The following is a 26,826-nucleotide window of genomic DNA, read 5'->3' as shown; positions in this document are numbered from 1 at the left end:
ATAATTTCAGTTTTTGGATAGAGATGTAGAGTGATGCTGCTATTAGATTCTGACAAAGACAGCACATCAAGCAGCAGCAAGGGCAGATGAGGAGGGATGGAGCAGAGAGAAACGTGTCCGCCTTCGTTCAGAGCAAGAATGAATGTTTGCTTTTGTCCTCCTTTAAGCTAAGAGCTTTTCAGTAGTTTTCATCCTATTTACAGTGATATTATTGACAAGAAAAGCTAAATCCAAACACCTAAAATCAGCTATGGGGGCTATGCAGTGCTATTTTTTAAAATATATATTCCCTTAAACATGAGATAGCATTACTTGATGTATAAATAACTTCATGTTATGGATAAAACCTGGATGCAGAGCAGCCCTATCTCTCCTGTCTATATTTATTTTACACTACAACCTGCTCACTCCACATTATTCATCACTTTACCTGTAAAAGGTGATTCCATGGGATTTTCTTTCCTTTCATGGGATTACCAATAAGAGGGCACAAATGTTTTGCAAGTAGGCCTACGTTATTTATTTAAGTGGTTAGAAAAAGCCAGCATTCAAGTACTCTCCAATCGTCATGGCTATGAATGATGATTATAAATCAGTGAAAAATCTGTTTGAAAATCCGTAAAAATTCACTGAGTATTTCTAATTTGAGATTATTGAGTGCCTCTTACATCTGTTGCTTTACAAGCACTTCTGTCTCTGCTAATCCTAACACAAGATGATGCCGCTTGGTCACACCTCTCCACAGGCAATGAGGCGTCTACTTATATGATGTCTATCAGTGCACCTTTCAAATCTTGCTAGCTCTTTCAACATTGCAGGCTATACCTTTCTTTCTTCAATATCTGGTCGTGATGAACATTGTGCACAATGTAATGTATGTACCTTGTATTTTTGAAGTACTTTCTTTTGGACTAAAACCCCATTTCACATTAAATATTGTTTATTTATCTAATTTTCTTACCTCACTCTACACTTTATCACAACACACGCTTGTAGACAACATTATATTCAAATAACACAAATTTACTACCTGAATAATCAATTTTAAGCATAGAAAGTGTTATGTTGTGCTCATCCAAGAGAATTCCTCCACTAGAACAGTGAAGTAAACATTGTAACTAAGAGTTAATAAGTGACAACTTTTTAGCCACTAACCTGATAACGTTTGTTGTCTTCTTTCTATTGTTTTTCAGGGGCTGTAGAACTAGAAAACCTCCCCCTGCGGAAAGATGCTCTCCGAGAGTTTGATCTGCCCTTTGAAGTCAAAGCAGGTGAGACAATGATGTTTGAAGCCACAAGTATGTAAAGTTACCATTTTCCCATTCAATTCCAAACATCTTCTCCTGAGTTATGGTAATTCATCCCAGGCGAGCGTTTATTGAATGTGTTCTTCTGTTAATGATTTCTTTAGTGGTTATATGGCATAAAGTTTAAGAACAACTGTTGGGAGATGTTGTTTGAAAGAAACTTTCAGTATATGAAAAAGTGTGCATACATTTTACAAGAATGTCTATTTTACGAATTACTTGTTTAACTATTACCTAATCTTTTAGAATTTCTATAGGTCACTGAAAACCCCTTGTTATTTCACTTCACCTACTAGTGCTCTCCATTGTGTCAGTGTATTTTATTAGAAATGCTTAATGGGGGGGGGCGCTGTGGAGCCACGGACCAAGATGGCAGCCTAGTGTGAGTGCTCCCTGCAACTCTGCTAAAAGTTTACAAAGTCCTAGTTATTAACGCTTCTAACTAGTTCTACAAGATGTCTAAACAAACAACGCTTAAAGACTGTGAGAGCAGCTCCAGATCTCGTGGTTCTCAGAGACCCAAAACTACAACTATGACTACTGCGGCAGCCGATGATGCTAACGATGAGAGCAGCTCACGGATCGACTTAGCTACGGTGCTAAGTGAGCTGCAGTCACTCCGTACGACTATCACCGCGATCAACACCAAGATAAGTACTCTTGATGGTTTTGGGACAAAACTTGACAATGTGGAGAGACGCATAACTGAGATGAATGGCTCGGTCGACGCCGTGCAAAAAAGTTTTATGGATCTTCAACAAGATATTACCGCTAACGCTAGGTGGCTAACGGAAGCCGAAGGCCGCATAGGGGTCACTGAAGATGGCCTGGAGAGTGTGAAAACGGAGCAGTCTGCCGCCGCTAAACGCATCGCTTATTTGGAGTCTAAAACGGAGGACCTAGAAAATCGTGCTCGGAGAAAGAACTTAAGACTGGTAGGGCTCCCCGAAAACGCTGAAAAAAACCAGCCCATGACTGATTACATCCAACACATGCTGCCGATCTGGTTGGGGCTTGACGCCGGCAGGTCGTTCACATTGGAAAGAGCACACCGCACCCTGGCAAGACCAAGACCGGACCAGAACAGAGCTGTAATCATTCGTTTCCTACGATTTCAAGACCGTGAGTTTGTCTTCAACTCATCCAAACAACGCTCGCTCACTCATGATGGTCACAGGATCTTCTTTGCTCAAGATTTATCAGCGGAAACCATGAAGGCGCGGAGCCCATTCAACGCAGTACGGAAAAAGTTCATCGAAGCTGGATCTTTTCGGGGATTCACCCTACGCCCTTGCAGGATGAGAGCTCTACACAATGGGAAAATAATTCTTTTCTCCACACCAGAAGAAGCTGAGGACTTCCTCATAAACTCTTAAACCTCTAAATGGCCAGGAGTGCAGGTAATCACAGCAGGACTGATATGGACAATAACACAGGTGCACTAGCTTGATATAGACTTTCTTATGATACATTTATATACCTTTGCACTTTATAATTTATTTTGATTATATGCAGAGATGCTACTACCATATTTGGTGGACACCTTATTTTATGAACCTGGTGTGGACCTGTATACTTGTTCTATTTGTTACTGAAGCTGTTAAATCAAGAAGCGTTAATATTATTATGCTTTATATCTATTAGTCTAGGACTTTAAGTGTTTGAAGTCTCAGTTTGGGATGCGGAGTTGGGGATGCGGGGCACTTGGGCTGTCTGAGAGATGTGCCTACAGTAAAACCACTCCTCATTAGTGTGGATTGGTATTTGCCCTTATACCGTTTTGTTTAAATAAGGGAAGGGGGGCGGGTTTTTTCAATGGTTAAGTGTTTTTATGTCTGGTTCAGTTCTTATCATTTTAACTTGTTTTACTCGTTTATTTTTTGTCACACTCAACATGGTCATCGATCTCAAAATGATATACATAAAGCAACATGGAAGGTTCAAAACTGTCTGATTTAAGATTTACAAGCTGGAATGTCAGGGGACTTAATAAGTTAACTAAATTGAAGCAGGTAATGAATAGACTTAAAAACCTGCACTCCAAAATAATTTTCCTTCAGGAAATTCATCTTATGGCCAATGAAGTTAAAAAAGTACAGCGTAGGTGGCCTGGTCAAGTCATACACGCTACATATAACAATTACGCTCGGGGGGTATTAATTCTCATCCACAAAACAATTCCTTTCCAACTTACTAATACTATTAGGGACCCCCAAGGAAGGTTTGTAATCGCCCAGGGTAGGATCCTGTCCCTCGCACTGAATTTGATCAGCATATATGGTCCTAATGAGGACAATTCAAAATTTTTTGAAGATTTCTTTCTGACCCTGTCCTCATTGAATGGCCTAAATGTTATCGGTGGGGATTTCAACTGCACTTTAAACCCGCTGGTAGACCGCTCTACAAAATCTGACCCCCATAAAAAACAATCCAGAAAAATTATTTTACAATATATCACAGATTTAAATTTAGCAGAAATCTGGAGAAAACTTAACCCAGATAAATTAGAATATTCATGCTACTCAGGGATACATAAATCCAGATCTCGCATTGATTATTTTTTAGTGTCACAAGAACTGGTATCTAAAATTCAGAATTGTTGGTATGACTGTATAGTCATCAGTGATCATTCCCCCATTTCCATGTCTGTACATATGGAGAAGCTTCAGCAGTCTCCCCCTTATTGGCGTATGCAAGTGAGATGTCTCCAAAACCTGGAATTTGTTAAGTATGTAGAAGAAAAGATTGATATTTACTTTCAGATTAATACTAACCAAACTAACGCATGCATTAGATGGGAAGCCTTCAAGGCATATATTAGAGGGGAGATTATTAGTTTCACAAGCACTCAAAACAAGAAACGAAAAGCAGAAATTAATAAATTAGAGAAACAAATAAAATATTTGGAAATAGATATAAATAACAAAGATGACCCTGAAAAACAAAAACGGTTACTAACCTTAAGAACGGAATACAATAAATTAACATCTGATAAAGCAGCAAAAAGTTTACTGTGGTTGAACCAGGCCTTTTACGATCAGGGAGAAAAGGCTGGCAAATTGTTAGCTTGGAGAATAAAAAAAATAAAATCTGAAAGGGCAATTAATGGCATAACTACGCAACCAGGAGAGATGCTGAACGATCCTCAAGATATTAATAATGCATTTAAGGAATTTTATCAATCATTGTACAGGTCGGAATGCTCCCCTACTCCCGCTTATAGAGATACCTTTCTTAATCATCTTCGGTTCAATACAGTCACAGAGGAGGTTAAAGAGGACCTGGATAAAGACATAACAACGGAAGAGCTACTGCAGGCCATTAAAAGTATCAACTCAGGTAAAGCTCCGGGGCCTGATGGCCTGCCAGTAGAGTTTTACAAAACCTTCCAAAAGCAGTTACTGATCCCACTTTTGAGTATGTTTAATGAGTCATTTAACAGTGGCACATTACCACCAACCTTAAGACTTGCTACAATAATCCTTATTTTAAAACCCGGGAAAATACCAACTAATTGCTCTTCATACAGGCCTATTAGTCTCCTGGGAGTTGACACAAAAATACTGTGTAAAGTTCTTGCTAAAAGGCTGGACCCACACATCCCTTCTTTGGTACATAGCGATCAGAACGGGTTTGTACAGAGTCGTCATGGCTTTCATAACATCAGAAGGGTCCTCAACATAATTAATTCCCAAAATAATACCAGGGATACAGCGTTGTTATCTCTAGATGCTAGACAAGCGTTTGATAGAATCGAGTGGCCTTATTTGTTCAATTTGTTACCAAGATATGGACTTGGGGGAAAATTTCTGAAATGGATAGAATTACTGTATACCAACCCTACAGCACGTGTAATGACAAATAATAATTTATCAAGCCCGATAGTGTTGGAGAGGTCGACCCGTCAGGGCTGCCCCCTTTCCCCATTATTGTTCATTTTGGCCATTGAGCCTCTAGCCATGTCCATTAGAGCTGAGACCAATTTGTCAGGTATAACTATTGGAGACCATGAACATAAGATATCATTATATGCAGATGACGTAATCCTTTTTTTGTCAAACCTATCTAACAGTGTCCAGACACTATTACATCTAATTAATAAATTTGGTCAGTTTTCTGGATACTGTATTAATAATGCAAAATCTTCTATACTCTTTTTGAACAAAGACGAAAGAATGAATCCAGTTATAAGTACACCCTTTTCTAGTGCGACTGAGGGCTTTACCTATCTTGGAATTAGGATTACTCCCCAAATTAACACAATTGTTGAAGCAAATTATGACCCGTTGATGAGAGAGGTACGAGAATCGCTTGAAAAATGGACAACAATGCCAATATCAATGATTGGCCGGATCAACTTAATTAAAATGACTATCTTGCCAAAATTTTTATACCTGTTTCAATCGCTCCCCCTACCACTGCCAAAATCTTTTTTTAAAGAAATTAATCGTGTATTTTGTAGATTCATCTGGAACAACAGAAAATCTAGACTCAGACTTAGCTTATTGTATATGCCATATGATAGGGGCGGTTTACAAATGCCCAGTTTAAAGTGGTATTACTGGGCCGCTCAGCTACGCAGTACTATGTTTTATTTTGTTAAACAATCCCCTCCAGCATGGGTTTATATTGAACAGGCATCAATATCTAAGCTGCCATTAAACCTATATCTATATTCAGCAGATTTTAAAATCTTAAAAAAAACAACAACAAATCCTTTCCTTAAAAACTCTATTGATATATGGTTTAAAGCCCATAGACATATTGGTGATACACCCCCCATCTCTCAATTTTCACCCATTTGGGGTAATGCGCGGTTTACTCCTGGCAGGGCAGATGGTGGCTTTCAGATTTGGGCCGACAGGGGGGTGCAAAAAATTGGAGACTTGTATGTTCAGGGCACTTTACTAACATTTATTGAACTTTGTTTTAAACACTCACTGCCCAAAAAACACCTCTTTAAATACTTACAATTGAAGCACTTCATCTCGTCAAAGCACCACCAGGCTATATGCGAGCCACCGCTGTCCCACCTCGAGGATATTGTGTTAAAACACATGCATGGGAAACGGCAAATATCTATAATATATGCAGCACTTGTCTCATACGACAAGGAGTCTAGTCATGATAAAAGGAGGGCATGGAGCCTAGATATTAAGGAAGATATTGAAGAAACTGAGTGGGCGACAGCTTGTCTAAAAGCTCAATCACAAACCATTAATACCCGAATGAAACTACTGCAACTCAAGTGGCTAATGAGGACATACATGACTCCTGAGAAACTTAGTAAATGGTCCCCTGGCATTCCAGATACATGTGTAAAATGTTTGACTGAGAAAGGTACTTTAGTTCATTGTGTATGGGAATGTCCCAAGTTGGTAGCTTTTTGGAAAATGGTTGTCCACACTTTAAGTAAAATCACAGGTATTCAGGTACCCTGCTTAGCAAAACTTTGTATCTTAGGGATATATCCAAATAACTTTCCTTCTAACTCCAAGTGTAAAACTCTGATCAACTTTGGCCTCCTGCAGGCCAGGAGGATGGTGGCTCTGTCTTGGAGAGAGACTGAAGTATCTTCTGCACAATCCTGGATTAGAGAGATGGCAATGTGTGTTACATTAGAAAAGCTAACCTATGTAATTAGGGGCAAAGCACAAGAATTTGAAGAGGTGTGGACACCCTTAATGGACTTTCTAAGGCAACAATAGAATATATTTTGCTGCATGGTTATTGAGTGTGATGACTTATTATTATTATTATTATTTTTGTATTACTTATTTATTTTACTTATTTATTTTTCTGTTATTATTTACTTTTTTGTATGTGTATACGCTGAAAGACCAGCTTGCACTTGATTGAACAATTAGTATGGTGCGTGTTGATGTGTTTTATATGCTGCTACTGAAAATCAATAAAAACATTGTTCAAAAAAAAAAAAAAAAAAAAGAAATGCTTAATGAACTCCTTTGCTTTAAGATACATTTTACTCACTGTTCATTCATCAATTGTTCTTTTCTCAGGTTTCATCGGAAAAATCACGTTGCAGATCCCTTTCTATAGACCCCACAGTGACCCGTGGGTCATTTCCATGTGCCAGCTCAACTTGATCATCAGTCCTGTTCAGCTAAAGGAGTACAACGCAGAGCAAAAACAAGAGGAGGAGAGAGAGCGCAAAAAACGTCTTCTTAATGCTCTTGAAGACAAATTCAAAGTATGTGGTTGCTTTCTGTTCAGAAAATAAGCTTTCATATGCCCCTTCATCTTCTGTCATCTGAAATCGTTATTGTTGGGACTATAATTCCAGACTCAGAGAAAATGGTTCTCTAAGATTCTTTGTAGCATTCTGTTCAGCCTGGTTTGAAAGCTGGCTCAGCAGTCCAAATTCTGCGTCAGACTAATTATTGACTCAATTCTTCTATATTACAACAAAAAACAGAAAAACAAAACTCACATGGTTCATAGGTGCGCATGTTTATTCTTTCCCATTGTTCATAAAATATTGTTTGCCAATGGTGTTTTGTATGTTTGGTTTTTTAGAGTGAGTGTGAGCAGAAAGGAGAGTCCTACTGGTACTCTGTCACTGCCTCAGTGGTCACCAGGATTGTTGAAAACATTGAGGTAAGACAATTAAAGACTGTTTTCCCCTAGAGCTGAAACTCCAGGACATGGGAATTTACCTTTAAACTTTCTTTTGGATGGAACTTGTACTTAAGTCATTTAACACTGCTGGGTTTGTAAAACACAAGACTGTAGCAGGGTGATGGGTGGGTCTACACCTTCTTTGTTTCATTGGGCTGGCCCCTCTTCAGTTGGGCGGGTTACCATGTGATCTTGCCACTGTGCCATCTGGGGGCATGGGCTGCTCGGGGGTGTCCTCGGTGGTCGCTCTCATGGGTCCGTGGTGGCACGATGGCTTTTAATAGCGGCTTTTACACCCCTGCCATGAGCATACAAGCAAGTCTTGGACTTCAGGATGGCTTACAATGTGACATAGTCACCCCTGTAAGCACACACTCGACCCCTTTGTTCACTTCTCTCTTCATAATATATGACCGGTGGGATGTTCTCCCCCTGACTCTCACGCTACTTAAGTCACTACACTGACATAGCAATTTTTATTTTTAGCAGCATCACTTTTTACTAACAGTGCCGCCAAATATGGCTCTGCTGCTATTTCTCTTTTTGCTAACCTCCCAAACTCCCTTTTCCTTGAATTATCCCCTTCACTCGGGTCACTCCAATTTTATGTTTTTTCTTCAAATAAAGTTGGATTTTCTCTTCCCGAGGGAGGGCTATTGATGGTCATAATTAAGCAAAATAATAAAAATATTACTACATGTATTTTTGCAAGAACAAAACATGCATAAATGTCTAAAAAAAGATTTCACTTCTCATAGTGTTGACCTTTGAATTTACATTTGCAGACATGGCTGAAAAAAGAAAACCCCAAAAAGTCTGCAAGACTTGATATCAGCCTTTAGTTAATAGCTGCTAAACTACATTCTAGTATAACATTTAACGTACCTAAAGTGGTGGCCACAGTATCAAAACATATCCCTGTATCTACTTTAACCCCTGACCTCATGAATCTATGAAGATGGTCTTCCACTGTATTGTAGTAGAATACAACTACAAAACGATTTGCCCCGATTTTGGCGAACTAAAGTGCAGCTTTTTGCTGCATTTTGATTACTGTGCCTGATTTCGTAGATGTGTCCTGATAAATCAGGTGTGGTGTAGAGATTCTGCAGCGGTCCAGTTGGAGCACACCATGGCGCACAGTGCATGCACTAAGATAAGGGATTAGAAAATTGACTTTTGTCCATGGAAGAAGGTGTTTTACATCACAGGCTGAGTGCAGTTTTCAGACACAATGTTTGTGTTCACCTGCATGAACAGGTTTTTAAATATCTGCATTTTTACCAAACAGAGGCTTCATAATAGTGCGCGCTGCAGTATGCGTGTGTCAGCTTCAGCCTGCAGTGTCCAAGCACAACTTCTCCTCTCAACAGTTCCCGGGCTGTGTGGCCGAGCCACACCATGTCAGAAAGATGCGCACAGATCTTAAGTGTCCACACCGACACCCCATGCTGCACTCAGTGCAACACACAGAGCTGCCCTCCCTAACATCTCCACAGCGTCCACCCCGCGCTACAAGGCACAGAGAGCACTTCGTTGCGCACCAAGGTGACGCTGTTTCCTCACCTGCTGCGCAGAATTTACTAAGATTGCAGCAATGATTAGTGCACATTCAGAACTGGTGCAGACCGCCCTTATTTAAATGAGCATTTTGTACGTGCTGTGTTGAACATGGAGGGTGAACATGAGTGCGCGGAAACGAAAATAAAAATGTGAAGCAGCAGAATTGGAGGTGTTAGTAGAGGAAACTAATAATAAAGGGATGATTTACAGCAGATAGATAGATAATGTGCGTGGATGTGACTGTGAGTGAGTGACGGATGGGTGCGTGCGTGTGAGACAGTGACCTGCGGAGGAGAGATGGATGCGCATCCAGCTTTTTTTCTCTTTCTCTCTCACACACACACACCCCGCTGTGTTGCGGTTGGCAGTAGGTGGTGCGCCATAAGGTGCTAACGTGCTGTTAGATTGAAATTGAATGTTATGTTTGTTGATTTTTGTCGCAGTGTTTGCTGAAGAGTTTTTTCATGATCCCATGAGCCCCTCTCTACAAGGGCCCAGTTTGGGTTTTGCCTTTTTTACCTCTTTTTCTTAACCATTGTTTCATATTTCTTATCTATGAAACGGAGCACTGCTCTTGTGGCTGCTCCCCATTACTCCCGTTTCTTGGTTAGGTTGTAACTGAAACTGAAGTTCCTAATGGAAAAATAAAGTTCTTTGAATGGTTTTCTCTCCACATTTACTGCAGCGATGATCTCTGCATGTGTTTGCACCTGCTTGTCAGTCGTACTATTTTCTGGTACTAAAACTATCACCGCAAACTGTTCCAGATTTCATGAATTGCATTGCTCCCCCTGCATGAATGTATTTGCTCCGACCATATTTTTGCTCCCCCTGGGAGATCCACCTACTATGCATATTCATTAGGGGGTGGGAAGCGCAGCGGCAGCACACTCCTGATTCCCTGGTCTTTGCACTCCTTATTAGCGCGTGGAGTGACTTTTGCACACGTTTTGATACCACTAAACCTTTAGTGAATCCGCCCCCGAGTGTGCTCAACTCAGGCGCATGATACACACAAACGGTGACACAGGGCTCAACCGGGACGCACAGCCTGTAGCTGTGTTCTTTTTCTACTCTCCTCTCAGACACGTTTATCTAAGTGTTATTGAGCTGAATGAGGCAGATGCAATCCTGAGAGCAAAGGTACCCCACCTGTCTCCTCCAAGAACACCTCTTTAATGATTGACAATAATAATAATAATAATAGTAGTAATAATGCATCGGATTTTATATAGCACTTTTTATAAACACTCAATGCACTTTACATTGTATTATTCTTTCACTACACACACAGTGGTGGTAAGCTACTATTGTAGCCACAGCTACCCTGGGGCAGACTGACAGAAGCTGGGCCGCCATAGTGCCCCATTGGCCCCTCTGACTCACTCACACACCGCATTCATGCGAAGCAATGTGGGTGAAGTGTCTTGCCTAAGAACTCAATGACAGCAACTCGGCCTCTGGGAGCCGTGTGATCAGCTTTGTGCTGCCTAAAATAGTGGACATTGACTTAAACAGGGTCATGAACCAATCAGAAGTAATCTGGATGGAAAGTTAGACACTGTAAATGTAAAAATAAAGATATAAAAAAATGTAAATATAATTTGGGTCAACCTAATCTGAATTGGCTATACATTTGAAAACTAAATTAAGACTGAATCATAATAATATCCTTATATAAAGATTGAAGTGCAGGTCATTGCATGTAATGGGTGTTTAAGTCACAAAATAGGGTAAAAACTGGTTTAAAGTTTTCTGGTTGGGTATTGGAATGCTCTGTTGGACTTCAAGGGCAATGGTTGAAATAGTTGTTGACCTTGATGAGAGGTCTAAAATTAGTGAGGTTAAAAGTTTTTCTTTGTACAAAAATGTATGATTTTCCATTTGCCATTTTTCAAGACACTCAAAGGCATATTTAATATAGAGATCTCACCAGTGCCCCCTCGTGATATTACAGGTGTTTAAACACTCCTTTTTCCTTGCATGACGGATCGAGAATACACCAGATGTTCAAGTGACACACTGCATTTGTCTTTTCATTTCTGCTCTATGATGTAGCTTAAAATCCAGGGTGTGCATCTTCGATTTGAGGATGACTTCTCCAACCCAGAAAAACCGTTTTCTTTTGGGGTTTGTATCAATAACGTCTCTGCCCAGAACCCGTCCAAAGAGACAGTAAGTATGGTCTGAAATGTTTTAAGTTGATTGATAAAGTATGGATTTACGCTCTCATGATGGCTGCTTTAGTTATTCGATTGATTTTCATCTGTCCTTTGGCTTGTCATCAAATTGTTCATCTAACCTTTCTTATTAAATTAATCTATACGTGTTTATTATCTTTGCCCAGAATGTAAAATTTTCACCTGCATTTTTTTTGTTTGTTCAATAGCAGGATTACATCAAAAGTGCTTAATGGACAAAATGTATAATCAAAGATAGACCTTAGGTCAACTCGGTTGAACTCAAATTGGAAATCAGAATTTTTATTTAGGAAATGCTGAGTTCCAATGTCCTGGAATGCAACATTACGTGTTTCTCAGTGAAGTCGTCGGCTTTCCTCACACACACAAGGAGTTTTAATTGTAACTCATAAACTAGTTTAAGTTTTTGATTGTCAGCCCTGACTTGTCTCAGAGCTAGATATAAACGGCGTTTGCCATCCTTGGTTGGGAAGAGGGGAAAATATGGACAAAAAGTTTCTTTCTTTGGTTTTTCTCATTCATTCTTAAAACATGTACTGTATGTCAAATCCCAACACTTTTTATTTAATGCCTTTTAAATGTAATTTATCATAGCTCACATAAAAACTCTCTATTTGCTTGTGGTCCGGCACCTCGATCAAATTTTCAACCAAATGTGGCTCGTGAGCAGTGGTGGAAAGTCACAAATTTACTTGTACATCTTTGTGTACTTGTACTTTGTAAAGTATTTTAAAAAATCTGTACTTTTACTTGTCTGTGTGTTTTTAAGTATTGTACTGTTACTTTGCTACATTTTATTTTGCATCCATTATCTTTACTTTAATATTTCTGTACTCCTTCCACCTCTGCCCGTAAGTCAAAGGTTTTCCCCACCCTTGTGATAGATGGATGTTTAGTTGTAAGAAAAAAGAAGCTTTGATAGTCGTGCTCACATCACTTGTGTACGTACTGCTGTCAAAAAAGTTTCTGGTCATATTAACGTGCTTTGCCTAAGAAACAAAAGAGTGCTGTATTATAAACTGTGGATGATTAATTTGGAACATGATTGCAATAATAATAATAATATATTTATGTTAGAATTGGCTACACCTGCTGGTTTATGACTCCTTTAGCATTACCGTCTTACACTGTTTGTTTTCTTTTTAATCTTCTAGACCCAAAAGCTCCACCGACAAAAGCAGCTGGAGATTAAGGACTTCAGTGTCTACTGGGATACTGAGTGTGAAATGCTGGGAAAGCTGCCCACTAATGAGATCCAGGTCAGTCACTTAATGAGTTTAATTAGTGTGGAGCTTTTTTGTGTGGACCTAAATTTTGCATTACCTACTCAATTTGACAAATGGTAAAAAAAAAAACAAAGATTCTGCACTGACTGATTTTTTTTTTTGTACTTTACTATAGTAATATTTTGTTATCAAATATGGTTAGCAATCATAAAAGGTATCAAATGTATTTTTCAGGTCTATACAGGATAAGATTACCTGTTTTTCCTTAAGTCTCATGATTGTTTTATTCTCGTACAGGAGGCAATGACCCAGTGCATGCAGAGCCGTGAGCATCAGTACATTTTTGAACCTGTGTGTGCATCGGTGCTGCTTAGAAGAAACACGTCCAAGGAGCCATTAAGGTCCAGACACACACCAAGGATTGAAGGCCAGGTTCAGCTTGAGCCCATGGCCCTCCGACTATCACAGGTTTGTAAAAGAAAAACCTGTCACCTTAAAAAGAGAGAATTACTTTGGAAAATTTTTGTTTCAGAAAAGACAAGCAATTTGTCAATGAATGTGTAATATTTGATCGATAGTTTATATTGACATGTACACTTGATAGTTTTTCCTCAACAAATTAGAATTCACTTAAATAATATCCTGTGAAAACTGAATAACAACATATGCACGGAGGAGTGAAATAATCGTTTACATGCTAAATGTGTTCTATCCCCAGTAACAGCTTTGTAACTTTATTAATCCTCACATGTAAATTTGTTAATGCTCTTAGATTCAGTACCAGCAGATCATGGCTTTTCTCAAAGAGCTGGACCGGAGAGAAAGAGAGATGCGATACAGACAATGGCGACCCAAAGTGTCTGTGTTGGGAAAGTACGTTCTATTCTTCAGTGGTTTAACCTTTCAGATTACACTAAAATAAAGCACTTGCCTTGTCGTAGTAATCTGCACATAAACTTTTTTGTTTGCAAACAACTTTTGGAATGTCTGAATTAGCTTGAGGAAATAGCCTTGTTTTGCTTGCAGCTGCCGTCAGTGGTGGATGTTTGCCATCCAGGCCAACCTAAGTGAGATCAGGGAGCAGAGATGGCGAGGCAGCTGGGATTTTGCCCTGCAGCGGGCCAGAGATGCTCAGACGTACACCAGCCTCTACTTCAGAAAGCTCAAAAAAGTCCCGCTTAGTTCACAGGAAGAGGTATTGTATTATTACACATTTTGTTTTGAGAAGTGCAAGTGTTTGCTGGTAAACAAGAGAAGATATTTGCAGTCACCTTGTTTTAGAATGTAATCTTTCCTTAAAAGTTGTTTTAAATCAAAAATTAAAACAATTTGGTATCGGAGATTAAGCTCTTTCACAAAAAAGGAAGAAGAAAATCTGTAATAACGAATGACTGGTATGCTACTTAGGATGAGTTGGCACGAGTAGAAGACGTGCAGACAGTAGAGGAGCTGCAAAGCCTTCGAGAGATTGTCCATGACTGGTTTAGAAAGCAAGAAGAAATTGCAGAGGTATGCTACAAAAATGCCTTTCTGGCAGCAAACAAAAATGTTTTAGTGCATTTATCTTTCACATTTTTTTAATCAACACAATATTCTTTTCAGAGTGTGCGAGAACCCAGCTGTGAGCTCCAGCCAGATTCACCTACTTCAGCAATTCCAAAGAGAGGAAGCTCCAGCATGATCCAGTACCTTCAGTCTTGGTTCCCAGGTTGGGGAGGCTGGTATGGAGAGTCCATTGATCCAGAGATGCCAGAGGAACTTCTGCCAAGTCCATCCTCATGGGATATTCTTGGTATAACACTACTGTTTGATGTCATTCAACAATCAGCTACTAGCTTCGTAGCAGCAAGCATTATGTGCCTTTCCCTGCTTGTTGATGTAATGCTCTTATTCCAGCAGAGACTGAAGACTTGTTTGACCCATTAGAGGACTCTCATACTCTCAACACCTTCACCAGGCGAGATTATTTGTTTGCCCGGCTGGAGTTCTTACTTGAGAAAGGTGGAGTCACTCTCTTCCACCGAGAAAAACTGGGAGATACAATGCAGGAGAATGGGTTCATTAAACTTGAGATATCAGGTACATTGATGCACTAATTTATAAAATAAATTGTGCAAAGATTTTTATGTGTCATACTCGATGTTCATCAAGCCCCCTCCGGCTGCATGACAAGAGAAACAAGAGAAGATGTTTAGATTTTCAGTTGGGGGCCTACATTTTATTGAAAATCTTTTTACTTTCTGTTGTTTCCACTTTGTATGTCCGTATAGTAAGTTTAGGCTACTTTTTTTATTTCATTTTAGGTGTGAAAGTGATGTTGGAGTCTCTTCCTCGCTCAGAGTCCTCCTTACTATCTGTGAAGTTGGGTGGTTTGTTCCTCAGTGACCTAACAACTCAAGACTCCATTTTCCCTGTACTGGTGTCTCCCAAAATGGTAAACAAGGTTTTGAAGCAGTCACTTCATGATGCAAAAAATGTTGGAAATTGAATGAAATGGCTATTTTACACTTTAATGGTTTTGGCAATATTTGTTTTATGTTATAGGCATGAGATTAACTAGCGTATTTTGTTTTTAGGACAAAGTTGTTGTTTCCCTTAATCAGACGATGAGCCAGACTAACCGTGCTTCAGGTAAGAGTTATGGTTGAATAAATATATTTTTTTTCTCAAGTTTTTATTGTGTTTGAGAGCAGTATCTCATTTTCAGTTCATTTCAATTCATTGCCTTTATTGTCATTAAACAGAGTATAACGAGATTGGGAGCTTTCTTTTTACAGTGCAGAACATGTTAAAAAAAAATACAAACATTACAGTTAGTAAAAAAGTGCAGTTTGAAGACATGACAAGGATAGATTGTTAGATATAAAGCTGGAATCAACTGGCAGAGTGTTTCAAGGTCAACAGTTAAAAAAGTGGTTATTTGCCTCAATCTGTAAGTAGTGAACCAACACTGAAGGAAATTAAACAATTTACCAACCATTTACATACTGGTATTAAAAAAGAGCAGGTGTTACTCCATCATGAAATGATTTAGTATTCTGTTGATCTGTTAGCATTTATCTTAGCAAGATAGTAGCAATAGGAAATAAACCTGTTGGGTGACTGACACAGGGACTACGTGATCTTCCAACTCTACCGTTTATAAACTTTACTGCCTCAATATTCCATCCTATGGTCCTCTAGTCGAGGCCGTGATTCCTGAGCTGAAGTATCTGTCCCTATAGTGATTTTGTTTGACTCCTGAAGTGTTCGTTGCTCCACTGTATTAACTAGAGAATTCACTTTTGTTTAGAGCTTTAGATTACGCTGATCTAATTTTTGTCTGGTAATGTTGCATTGCAGAATGTTCATTACCTCCAGTGTTCGAAATGATTTATGAACGCAACCCCGTGAGGTCAAAGTTTGAGAGACGCCTGGAAGTAAACACTAGTCCCCTGAACATCATCTACAATCCACAAGCAATTAAAAAAATAATCGAGTTTTTCTACAAAGGGAGAGTTCACACCTCAGGTAAGGAAGTGTTTTTTTTAAGTGGTGAACATAACCATATTTATAACAGTAAATACAAGTCATTTGGTACGCACCTTGGTGCAGGGGTCACAGTTTGGTATGGGTTTGGTAAAACAGGAAAAAACTCACAAACACTATTACATGCACAAGACAAGCTTTTTCCATTTATTTTAAGCAGGTACTAACTGCAAAACATAAAACATCTCCTCTTATAAAAGTTAAAAATAAATACTATAAAACTTAAAATAAATGCAAAATCTCATACCATTCAATCTGTTCATGCGGTATTAAAAAATGTTTTTAATACCGCATGAACAGATTGAATGGTATGGTATGGTATGGTATGGTATGGTATTTTTTAGGGCTGGACTAAGGTAGTCAGGTAGCAACTGATATAAAACTTTGGTAACGTCAATGTAAGGAAACTTAATACTTTCCAAATTGTATTACACTGTAAAATATAGACAGTGAACAAACTCTCACATAGCAATATTCCTATACTATCCCTGGCACAAGTTACTAATTTATTTTTTTTACCAAAACTTAAAATCTCTTAAGAAATACTGCAAGATAAATAAGTGTTTCAATTACTTTTGCCTAGGGGTAATACAAAAACAAAACACAATACAGAACTGAATAGCATCTCCTGTGCACCCTTCTAAATGGCAGGGACCTCAGACTGGCTGATGTGCGCATGGGATGGGATACTGTAGCGTGGCTCAAACACTTCAAAGTGTAACTAAATCCCTGGGTTTTTGGTGACCTGCCACTAGGAGGGAAATTTAAAAAAATGTCTTGATTATGGGCGTTACTCCTGGAGCAGTTATGACACGCCCAGTCACAGCAGCTCAGCCCCACAGCCGTGTGGTACGAACACACGCACACACAATCCTACAGACACTTAAGCATGCACAGGCAAACAGCCCATGCTCTTCAGCCATGAGCCCCAGAAAGCGAACTCACGCACATGCGCACCAGGAAGACCGACACACAGCAACAAGAAGTACACACATAAACGTTCAGCGTCAGCCTTGTGTGTAAGGAAATTTTGAACCTGTTTATCTGTAAGATATCCCCAAAAAAGTCTGAAATAGGTTCTGTTCAATATTCTATTCTATAATTGCTGTTCATGCTCAATAAAATGTTTGTGCACCGTTTAACACTTTTATTTTTAAAGAAGGGAGAAAAAGATTCGGATCAAGGTAGATTTTAGATCAAATTATTAGTTTGAGGCCAAGGATCAATAGAGCTATTTTTATTATTATTGTTGTTATACCGTATGATTTTATGTAATAATACTTTTATTATATAATGATATTATTATTGGGTCAAGGATTCCATATCTCAGGTGTTATGTCACCTCCTAACAGTTGTTGATGCAGGGGGTAATTTAAAAATGGGGGTGGGGGATTAATTTGAATTTCCGTTTCATACTACCCCTTGGTAATTTGAAGCTGGTTTCAATTTTCCAGGGATAGAATGAAAGCAGCATCAGATTGCCGGGTATAGCCGTAAACCTTTACACCTGGACGAAAAATTGCTCCCATATGTGTGATTGATTCTTCTAACTCCACTCACTTTATCACTCTTCTTTGATTTTTTGTTTTCTACTGCTTCTTTTTCTTTAATAATGGTTGCTTGTAGCGTTTAGGCTCGTTACCCTCACCTGGGCTGAAGTGAGGATTTGACTTTTTTAATACCCATTCAGATGTATTTGTCGAATGACTGTTTGCACCGAACAATGACAGCCATACCATGATGTACGGGATGAATACAAATTAAAAAATCACATCCTCAATAGTAATGTTTAGCTTTTTCAATTTGCATGTAGTGTGGGGTAGAGTACTGAAAAGGAGGGGTGGGGTTATTGTAGATTCAGGAAGAACAATGTGACATTTGTCCTGGCAGTGCAGTAGTCCTCTCAAGCTGGATTATCAAAGGGGACCTGGAAGGAAGCAAAACCAATCTATATGATTTGTGGTTTGTTTATGACTGGGTTCCCCAGGCGATCCTGTGGGATGTTCGTCACAAGTATGGAATCACAAAGAGTTTTGTACTGAATAATTTTTGTGTAGAGAGAATTAAGCTAAAAAGCGGGGTTTATATTAAATATATTATTGTTGTTTGGTGTTTTGTGAATAGTTTGAATTACAACAAAAGTACTGCCCACATCGTGTGGACGTTATTGCATCTCTGGGTAATAGGTAGTAGCTGACTCCTGTTGGAGAAGTCTGTAATTTGATCAACAATTGTATTACCACTTGTACATGGATTTTAAGGATGGTTTGATAGAATGTTGATGTATTCATATGGGTTTGCTTTCATCTACAGGTTTTGGCTATCAATCTGAGTTGGAGCTAAGAGTGGCAGAGGCGGCCAGGAGGCAGTATAACAAGCTGAAGATGCAGACCAAAGCTGAGATCCGACAAACCATTGATCAGTTACTTGTGGGCGAGTTCATTGTAAGAAGTACTTGTTAAATGTTAACAAATAAGACCTGCTGTCAAGGTGATCATTGTGGAGAATATAATCATGACAACACCTTATGTTTGCAGGAGAACAGTAAGCGCTGGACTATGAAACTGGACATTTGTGCACCCCAGGTGATATTCCCAGACGACTTCCAGTCAAAAGACCCAATGCTTGTCGTAGTTGATTTAGGCAGGATCCTCCTGACAAACTCTCAAGGTGAGTGTGTATAAAACACAAGTATGCACTTATATTCAAACATGTTAACTTTGTGTCTAAAGAGATAATTTTCTCTTATTATGTTTGTTTTAAAGATGACACCAATGCCAACTTAAAATGTGCTCAGCCTGAAGGAGAAGACATGAGTGATGATGAGTATCGGACTCCCCTTGCCACGCCACCGGAGTCTCCACCCCCTGAACTCGATATGTCTCCGGAAGCACAAAATCCTGAACTTCTCACTTTTCCATCCATTGAAGGTGCTGAGAATTACAGCAGAAACCTTTATGAGAAGTACTCATTGTCATTTAAAGACTTACAAATAATGGTTGGTCGCTATAAGGACAACTGGAAGCATCTTCAAGAGAGTGAGGTTGGTCCCACGCATGTGGTGGAGAAGTTTAACGTGCTTCTTCAGCTTGAGCAGAGACTGCGTTACACATCCGATCCACAACTCCCGGGGGCTGTGCTGACAGGAACTTTACCAGACCTTAAAGTTCATATCAATCTTGAGAAGATGACTGCACTAAAGAGTTGTCTAGCTCGGTTGAGCAATTCAGCTGGAAGTGATGAAGTTCAAAATCAAGAAAGTGGTCAAATTGTAAGGTCACCAGACTATATAGCCTTCCGTCATGACAAAATTTTCCAAAGGGAGGATAGCTCATGGAAACTGCAGGGTTCAGCCAAGAGCCTCACACAGAGCGTGATGACCCTTGAACAACACACACGTGAAGTCCTGGTGGAGTCTCGTTTACTGTTGGCAGAATTCAACATCAACTACATGCAGCTTGGGGTTGAGAGTGATGGCCGTTACATATCAGTTCTGAAGGTATTTGGTACAAATGCTCATTTTGTCAAGCGGCCTTACGATGCTGAAGTCTCTCTAACTGTCCATGGTCTCTTGCTGGTAGACACTTTACAGACGTATGGCTCTGACTTTGATCTTTTAGTGGCTTCTCACAAGCACCTCAGTTTTGACTTACCTACAGGAAGCCTCAGAGAAAGTCAGCCATCATCTCCTGCAATGTCTGACGGCAGATCATCTGAGAGATATGGTTATACTGAGTCATCCTCTGGTTTGCCCGTGAGCACAATGTCACCTCTTACTTCTTTTCTCAAAGACCAGGAAGCGCTAATAAAGCTTGAGTACCAGTTTGTGAGTTCAGACTGCCCCTCAATGAACCTTGATAGCTCCCTTCAGGTAACAAGCATGCAGGTCAATAATCTAGACATTATTCTCAACCCTGAAACTATGGTGGAGTTACTTAAGTTCCTTCAGAAGTCTTTCCCAAAAGAAGAGGCTCCAACATTATCCATGCAACAGCAAGTAGCACAATCTGACAGTGATACAATGGAAGGGACTTATCAAGCCACCTATGACCAGAACAAAGAACTGACTTTGGAGATCCACCGCCTTAATTTGCTTCTCCTTCGAACAGTGCCGACTGGTAGCGTTGTTGGTGCTGAGAAGAGAGGGCTAAAGATTGCTACTGCCAGCATTACTGGCACTAAGGTCAATGTTTCCATGGGTGGTAGGTTAGACATCAATGGTTCACTTGGATCTCTGCAATTAGTGGACCTGACGCATGAAGGAGGCCAAAGCCAATCTGTGGTTAGCATTGGCAGTTGTGAAGATGATTCCTCAAGTCTCAGTGGAATGATGTTCCCTTCTGATAAAGTGGCTACTCCATCTGAAGCTTTACATTTTCATCTGATAGAAAAATCCCAAGGGGAATGTTCTTTAGAACTTCAAATGGCATCACTGCACTACAACCACTCAGCCAAGTTTCTGAGGGAGCTGAGTTTATCAGCAAATGAGGTGGAGGACAATTTTCGGTCCATGTTGAAAAGTGCTGCAACCAAAGTGTCGACTGTTTTAGTCACTAAAACAGCTGAGTACAGTGGTATGGTTTCATTGTTTGAGACTCCCTCACGAAGAACACGGACTTTAAGTCAGAACTGGGCTTTTCCATTTGAGGAAGAGGAGGATTTCTCCATGGACGAGCCTGAATCTACAATGGACACATTCTTTGTGAAGCTGAATGTTAATATCAGCATTGAATCCCCTGTTGTGTCTATACCCCGCAAGCCAGGGCACCCTGAGCTGCTGATTGGTCATCTTGGAAGCATAATAATACAGAACTTTGCTCATGAGCAAGACTCAGGAGGAGAGAGGCTACAGGTGTCAGTCAAGGATATACGGCTGTATTCACTCAACATGAGTCATTTAGTTTTAAAGAAGCCCCCCAAAGGAGATCATGCTGACAGCACATCACAAGCTGGCAGTGGGCGCATCAGTCAGGATGAGCCACAGTTTACACGCTATGACTTCTTTGAGTCCTTGAACCAGGGAAAAGGTAAGAATGTTGCAAGGTAAAATAACATAATTTAATGCCTCTGGTTCTTCCTATTCATTATTGCTCACTTTGTTATACACTCTGACCAACAACTTGCTTTGGAATTCAATAGCAATCTTACAAAGCTTCTGCTGCTAATTAAAGCAGGTTGTCAATATACAGCTGACTTCATATGTATTTCTATTATTTTTAGCTTTCCATATTCTCAAAGACACCACCATAAAGTTCACCCTGGAAAAAGTTCCTGTTAAGGACATTGAACAGTTTACCCTTCTTCCTCTGGAGGAGACCTACGAGAGTACAGGTCTACTGAGAATTGAAGGAAGATTTTGTAACTCTGTTCAGGTATGTACATTTTGGGTCAATATGAAATACTGTTTTAAAAAATTAAGTTTTTAATAAAGAATATAGGTTTTCAGAACACAAAAAGTATTTACACATTTATTTAATTGTACAGTAAAGGGAATACTTTAGATAAAGGTGAAATGCATGCACATAAATTATACAGAAAGATTGGCTTTTTAAAATAAGTATTATTATTTTTTTTCTCATTATATTCCTGTAACGTAAAGAATTAAATAATGTCTTCCCAAAAGTGTTGACCCATTGAGTGAAATGTTTTCTGCAACTACATTCATCCAGCTTGTATTGCTTGTTTAAAAAAGTAACAAATGAATGAATGAAAGCTTTTTATTGGACCTTCCTAATGCTCAACTCAGTGTATCGTGGGTTTGCAAAGACATAGGTTGGAACATTGCGTGACGCAGAAAGATGAGGAGTATTGGAGATATGTGACCACATATAGATTAAAAGGAAATTATTTTGATTAATTAAAGTAAATATCAACACAATTTAGTTTGTCTACTAAGAACTTGAACTTGTCTTTGAACCTGTGGCACCATAGGGACATGGTGTATGATTCCTACATACTTAAATAGTAAGAGAAACAGTGATGTGTGCTTTGTTGTTTGCTTTCTTGTCATTGTTAGAAATAAAACATAAATGAATTCATTATTGACTTGTATTGTTAGCAAAAAATATTTAGTTCTTTAATCTCTTTCATTATGGGTCCAAGAACAAGCAAAGGAGCCTTTTTGTTTTAATTTGTTATAGTTTCAATAAACTTAGCTGGACTGGATATGAAAAAAGTTGATTATTATTTTCTTTTATCTTTAACTGTGCTGTTAGGTGTTCCTCTGCAAGCCGGTGTATGAGCAAGTTCTGCAGACACTGGATAATTTGTTCCTCATTGAACAACAGCGTGTAACACCCAATCAGCCGCCCACACCACCTCCACCGACTCCTTCCACCAGAACTCCCCGTTTTTCAGACCCCCAGGGAGGGCTGTTTGCAAGAGACCCTCCCCATATCAACTTCTCCCACACTGGATTATCCTCTCCTCTGCCTCTACAGTCTCACAAACCCTCTCCCTCTTCTCTGTCCTTCACTCAATTGAAAATCACCCTTAATGTCACAGAGCTACAAGTCCAGCTGAGTGGTGATCTAACTCAGGGTTCCCAGGGATTGGTCAGTCTGCGTTTCCAAGATCTGGAGGGAAACTTTACAAAAGATCATCCCCATGTACTAGAAGTGCAGCTGGCCTTGCGCTCGCTGCTGATGGAAGACCTCCTTGAGAAAAATCCCGACTCAAAGTATAAACAGTTGATAGTGTCTCATGGAGCTCCGAAACCCTCTACCTTTAGTCCAAAGGAGTACATTTCCCAGAGCTGTCCCTCTGAATCCAATGCTTTGTACCCCGATATGCCCAAATCACTGCCTGCCCACATGGAGGAGGCCCAGAACGTCTTCCAGCTCTACCAGAGGCATCCCAGCACCCCCTCCTCAAACATCCGCAAATCCAAGTGGGACCCTGAGTGTCCCAGTACACCACCTCCTTCGCCAACTTTTAATACACGCTCTCCTATTCCACCCCCAAACTTTGATGATTCATTAGTTCATATGAATGTGCTGTTGGTAGACCAGAACCATCCAGAGTTCAAAACACGCTATGGCAGTGTGGGGCGGAGTGTTGATGTTGACTTTAACTGTCTGGATGTTTTGGTCACTCTCCAAACTTGGGTGATGATTCTGGACTTTTTTGGTATTGGATCCACTGCCAATAACCATGCAGTTAAGATAAATATGCCAACAGAACCTGTACCAGGACATTCTTCATATGAGCCCGATATCATTGATGAACCAGTCAACACCAAAGTGGTCCTGAAGGTAGGTCAAAACCTCATTCTTTACTTTTCTGTAGTGATCAAACAAATTTTTCCCTTGCTCAGGAGCAATATGACATGTCAACCAAGTCCTAATTTTGTACCAACGTTTACTTTGCTCAGTTAAGTTTACAAGAGATCATGGAGATGGTTTATCAATTGCCCATTGATCCTGTGTTGTAGTGGGTTGGATTGGGAGAAGGGCTTTCCAATAAATGATAGACAGCAATTAAGATGTCTACATTACATACATCTGAATCCTGACTTAGAAATACACCAGAACTATGGCTATCTCCTGCTGTGCAATCTCATGTAAAAAATAACAGCAAGTAATTCCATAATAGCTTTTTACTGTGTGCCAAATTATGCTGCAGCCATGCAAAGAGTCTTGGGACTGTTAATATTGGCCCAAAGAAATATAAAAAAGACATCAGGGTTCTCACCAAGAATTTTTCACAGCATCGGAGGTGTGGCGCGCAAGTGAGGGTACCGGCGCAGAACATTTTGAATTGTATAGCTCTTTGAGGGCCAAAATTACTGAAGTACAGCTAAAGTACTTTTTTGTAATCTTTGTTACTGCTTTACTTTTAGGGGTGTGCTTCATGATTCGATTTTGATTTAGGGTGCTACGATTTGATTAATCAACGATTATTACGATATTAACGATTATCACAATTTTTATGCATTTTTTTTTTTCTCACTTTGTAACTATTTCATACTTTTAAACAAGGTATATGTGTCTGTATCCATTCATTAAAGTAACCAAACAAATGTATCACTATTATCTTTATTCATCACTTCATTCACTCACAAAATCCAACAGTAATCATATTACAAAATAAATAAATATATATAAAAATAACTAAAATATTAGCGCGTCCAGCTAATTCAATCTGATCTAGCACAAAAGCTCAGTAAAAATAAAGATTTTCAAACAAAACTTAAATGAGCATCATAAATCCCACAAGACACTAACATTTAGTTGTGCACAATCAAAGCAGCTTTAATAAAACCTACATCAGCTCTCATAACACTTGTGGAATTTGGGTGAATGAATGAATTACTAATGGCAGGGACTGTAAGTGCTGAAACAAATGTGCAGCTGTAAGAAAAGGAGCTGGTGGTGAATGAGCTGATATGTAAAGCGCTTTGGGACTGCTTCAGTGTGGTTATGAAGCGCTATATAAATCAAGTCCATTTACCATTTACCATTTACCGACCCCTGGCACCAACTGTCGTGGTCCGGTCCCCGTGTCGGGGCACCGAGGACTGTCTGTGCTGGGGATGAGAGGGTTCCATCTCCAGACAATTATTACGATGGTACAAATTTTAGAAAAAAAAAAAGGAAAAACAACAGAAAATCCCCTCTACGTTGCTGAAAACAAAATGTTATGACTATAACTTCTATTCCCTGAAGGAGAGGAACGAGATACAAGTGAATTGACTGAAAGGGAACTGAACGTAGTGGGCGCCATTGCTCCAAAGGGAAGAAAATTTGTCAATTTGAAGACCCTTCTCTAGTCACATTTTAAAGTATGCCTAAAGGTCACATCTGCAAAACATTCCTGTTTTTTTCATCAGACATCTAAGCCTATTCAAATTTATTCAAGGTGCAGAGTATAGCTATACAGGTTGCACCATCAATAAATTGTTGTTTAAGCAAGTTAATAAGAAGACAAGTCAGTAATTTGTGAACAATGTGGATCACTGCGCCTTCATTTGCATATTTTTTTGTCCTTGTCCTCGCTGTTGCTGTATTTTTTTCAAATAGTTGCAATGTAAATGCTGTTTGACTAAACAAGTTCATGTGCTCACTTTCAGGTCCATTCCTTGTCTCTCATACTGAATAGGAAATTCAGTGAACTCGCCAGAGCTAGTGTGTCCAAACTTTCCGCTCATGTGGAAATGCTTGGTTTGTATTAATTAGACATACAAATGTGATTGGTATCTTAATCTGTACACTCAAAATATTTTGTCGTATTTGATTTCAGATGGTGATCTGTCATTCAAAGGGAGTTTAGGAAGTTTGTCCGTGAGTGATCTCACCCCACATGGTGAGCTGTACAGAGAGCGCTTCACCACACATGGAGGAGAGGCCCTTATCTTCAACATTCAAAAGTATACACCACAAAAAGATCCAAGCATCCAAAACACCATGTTTTTCTTAAGAACACAGTATCTGTGTAGGTTTGGGTAAACCTATGATCTCTTCCATTCAGGTATGGCCAGCCCGATCCTTATCTCGAGCGGGAGTGTGACATCAAGGTGTGTTTACAGATGGCCTCTGTGCAGTATGTTCACACCCAGCGCTTCCAGGCCGAAGTTTTGGCTTTCATCCAACACTTTACCCAGCTGCAGGATGTTCTGGGCAGGCAGAGAGCCGCTATGGAGGGCCAGGCTGTAAGTAGTATCACTACCATAGACTAATCATCCTTAATTGGTCTGGCTTTGGGAACTACCATCAACCCATGATAAGAAGTTGCCAACCAAAATGAGTGAATATTTGTGTTGAAAATGAATTGAATTCTTTCTTGCATCTAGAACAGGTATTTTTCCTGTAAGTTTTTAATTGTGTGTTTTCTGCAGGTACGTGATCATCCTCAGCGTGCATCAAGGGTTTTACTCGACATTGAGGCCGGAGCTCCAGTTATTGTCATTCCAGAGAGCTCAAGGTCACCCCGCGCCATTGTTGCTAACTTAGGCCAGTTGAGAGTGCGCAACAGATTTCTGCCAGCTGGGGCACATGGGACTTTTTCTCTCAAAGATAAGGTAGAAAAACTCACCATGGCACATGCCTTTTTCCCCTCACTGGTGAGTCTCGCACCCTTCCAGGTTCTGCCTCCTCTTTGCCTTTTGTCACTCTATTTAGTGTCACTTTAACTTAATGCATTTTTCCTTAAAACCAGTAACCTTTTGAAATTCTGCTAATTTCCCTTGCTGTGAAATCTGTTTTCAATGTTCATTTGAGCTCGTAACTTAAAAATACTAAAACCTTATCACAAGTCAAAGAGCATGCCACCTCAAACACACTTCACTGCTCCTGCTCGGTGTCGTAGTACCATGATTTTAAGGTTTTAATCCACAAACATAAAATCATAGCTTAAAAACTATTT

General features: G+C 39.6%; 1 protein-coding gene across 5 annotated transcripts in view; it reads left to right on the top strand.

Moving 5' to 3' along the window:
* The window catches only part of vps13d (vacuolar protein sorting 13 homolog D), a 75,051-nt gene that overhangs the window by 7,509 nt on the left and 40,716 nt on the right, over window positions 1-26,826 (top strand). For 2 of the 5 annotated variants that reach the window (XM_028453118.1, XM_028453114.1), the window contains exons 3-25: window positions 1,194-1,271; window positions 7,328-7,518; window positions 7,845-7,925; window positions 11,568-11,684; window positions 12,865-12,969; window positions 13,234-13,404; window positions 13,709-13,809; window positions 13,963-14,131; window positions 14,344-14,445; window positions 14,539-14,728; window positions 14,836-15,015; window positions 15,240-15,370; window positions 15,513-15,567; window positions 16,279-16,446; window positions 18,778-18,908; window positions 19,002-19,134; window positions 19,230-21,491; window positions 21,685-21,836; window positions 22,680-23,717; window positions 25,535-25,625; window positions 25,705-25,831; window positions 25,933-26,113; window positions 26,300-26,524. In XM_028453118.1, coding sequence (XP_028308919.1) covers window positions 1,194-1,271; window positions 7,328-7,518; window positions 7,845-7,925; window positions 11,568-11,684; window positions 12,865-12,969; window positions 13,234-13,404; window positions 13,709-13,809; window positions 13,963-14,131; window positions 14,344-14,445; window positions 14,539-14,728; window positions 14,836-15,015; window positions 15,240-15,370; window positions 15,513-15,567; window positions 16,279-16,446; window positions 18,778-18,908; window positions 19,002-19,134; window positions 19,230-21,491; window positions 21,685-21,836; window positions 22,680-23,717; window positions 25,535-25,625; window positions 25,705-25,831; window positions 25,933-26,113; window positions 26,300-26,524 — 6,179 coding nt within the window. Of the gene's footprint in view, window positions 1-1,193; window positions 1,272-7,327; window positions 7,519-7,844; window positions 7,926-11,567; window positions 11,685-12,864; window positions 12,970-13,233; window positions 13,405-13,708; window positions 13,810-13,962; window positions 14,132-14,343; window positions 14,446-14,538; window positions 14,729-14,832; window positions 15,016-15,239; window positions 15,371-15,512; window positions 15,568-16,278; window positions 16,447-18,777; window positions 18,909-19,001; window positions 19,135-19,229; window positions 21,492-21,684; window positions 21,837-22,679; window positions 23,718-25,534; window positions 25,626-25,704; window positions 25,832-25,932; window positions 26,114-26,299; window positions 26,525-26,826 lie in introns of all 5 variants that reach the window. The other 3 variants (XM_028453113.1, XM_028453116.1, XM_028453115.1) reach the window with 2 other exon arrangements.

This window comes from Gouania willdenowi, chromosome 7 (assembly GCF_900634775.1).
Source record: "Gouania willdenowi chromosome 7, fGouWil2.1, whole genome shotgun sequence".
Taxonomy (NCBI): Eukaryota; Metazoa; Chordata; class Actinopteri; order Blenniiformes; family Gobiesocidae; genus Gouania; species Gouania willdenowi.
The sequence above is the reverse complement of the archived record's forward strand: the minus strand, read 5'-3'. Positions and strand labels throughout refer to the sequence as shown.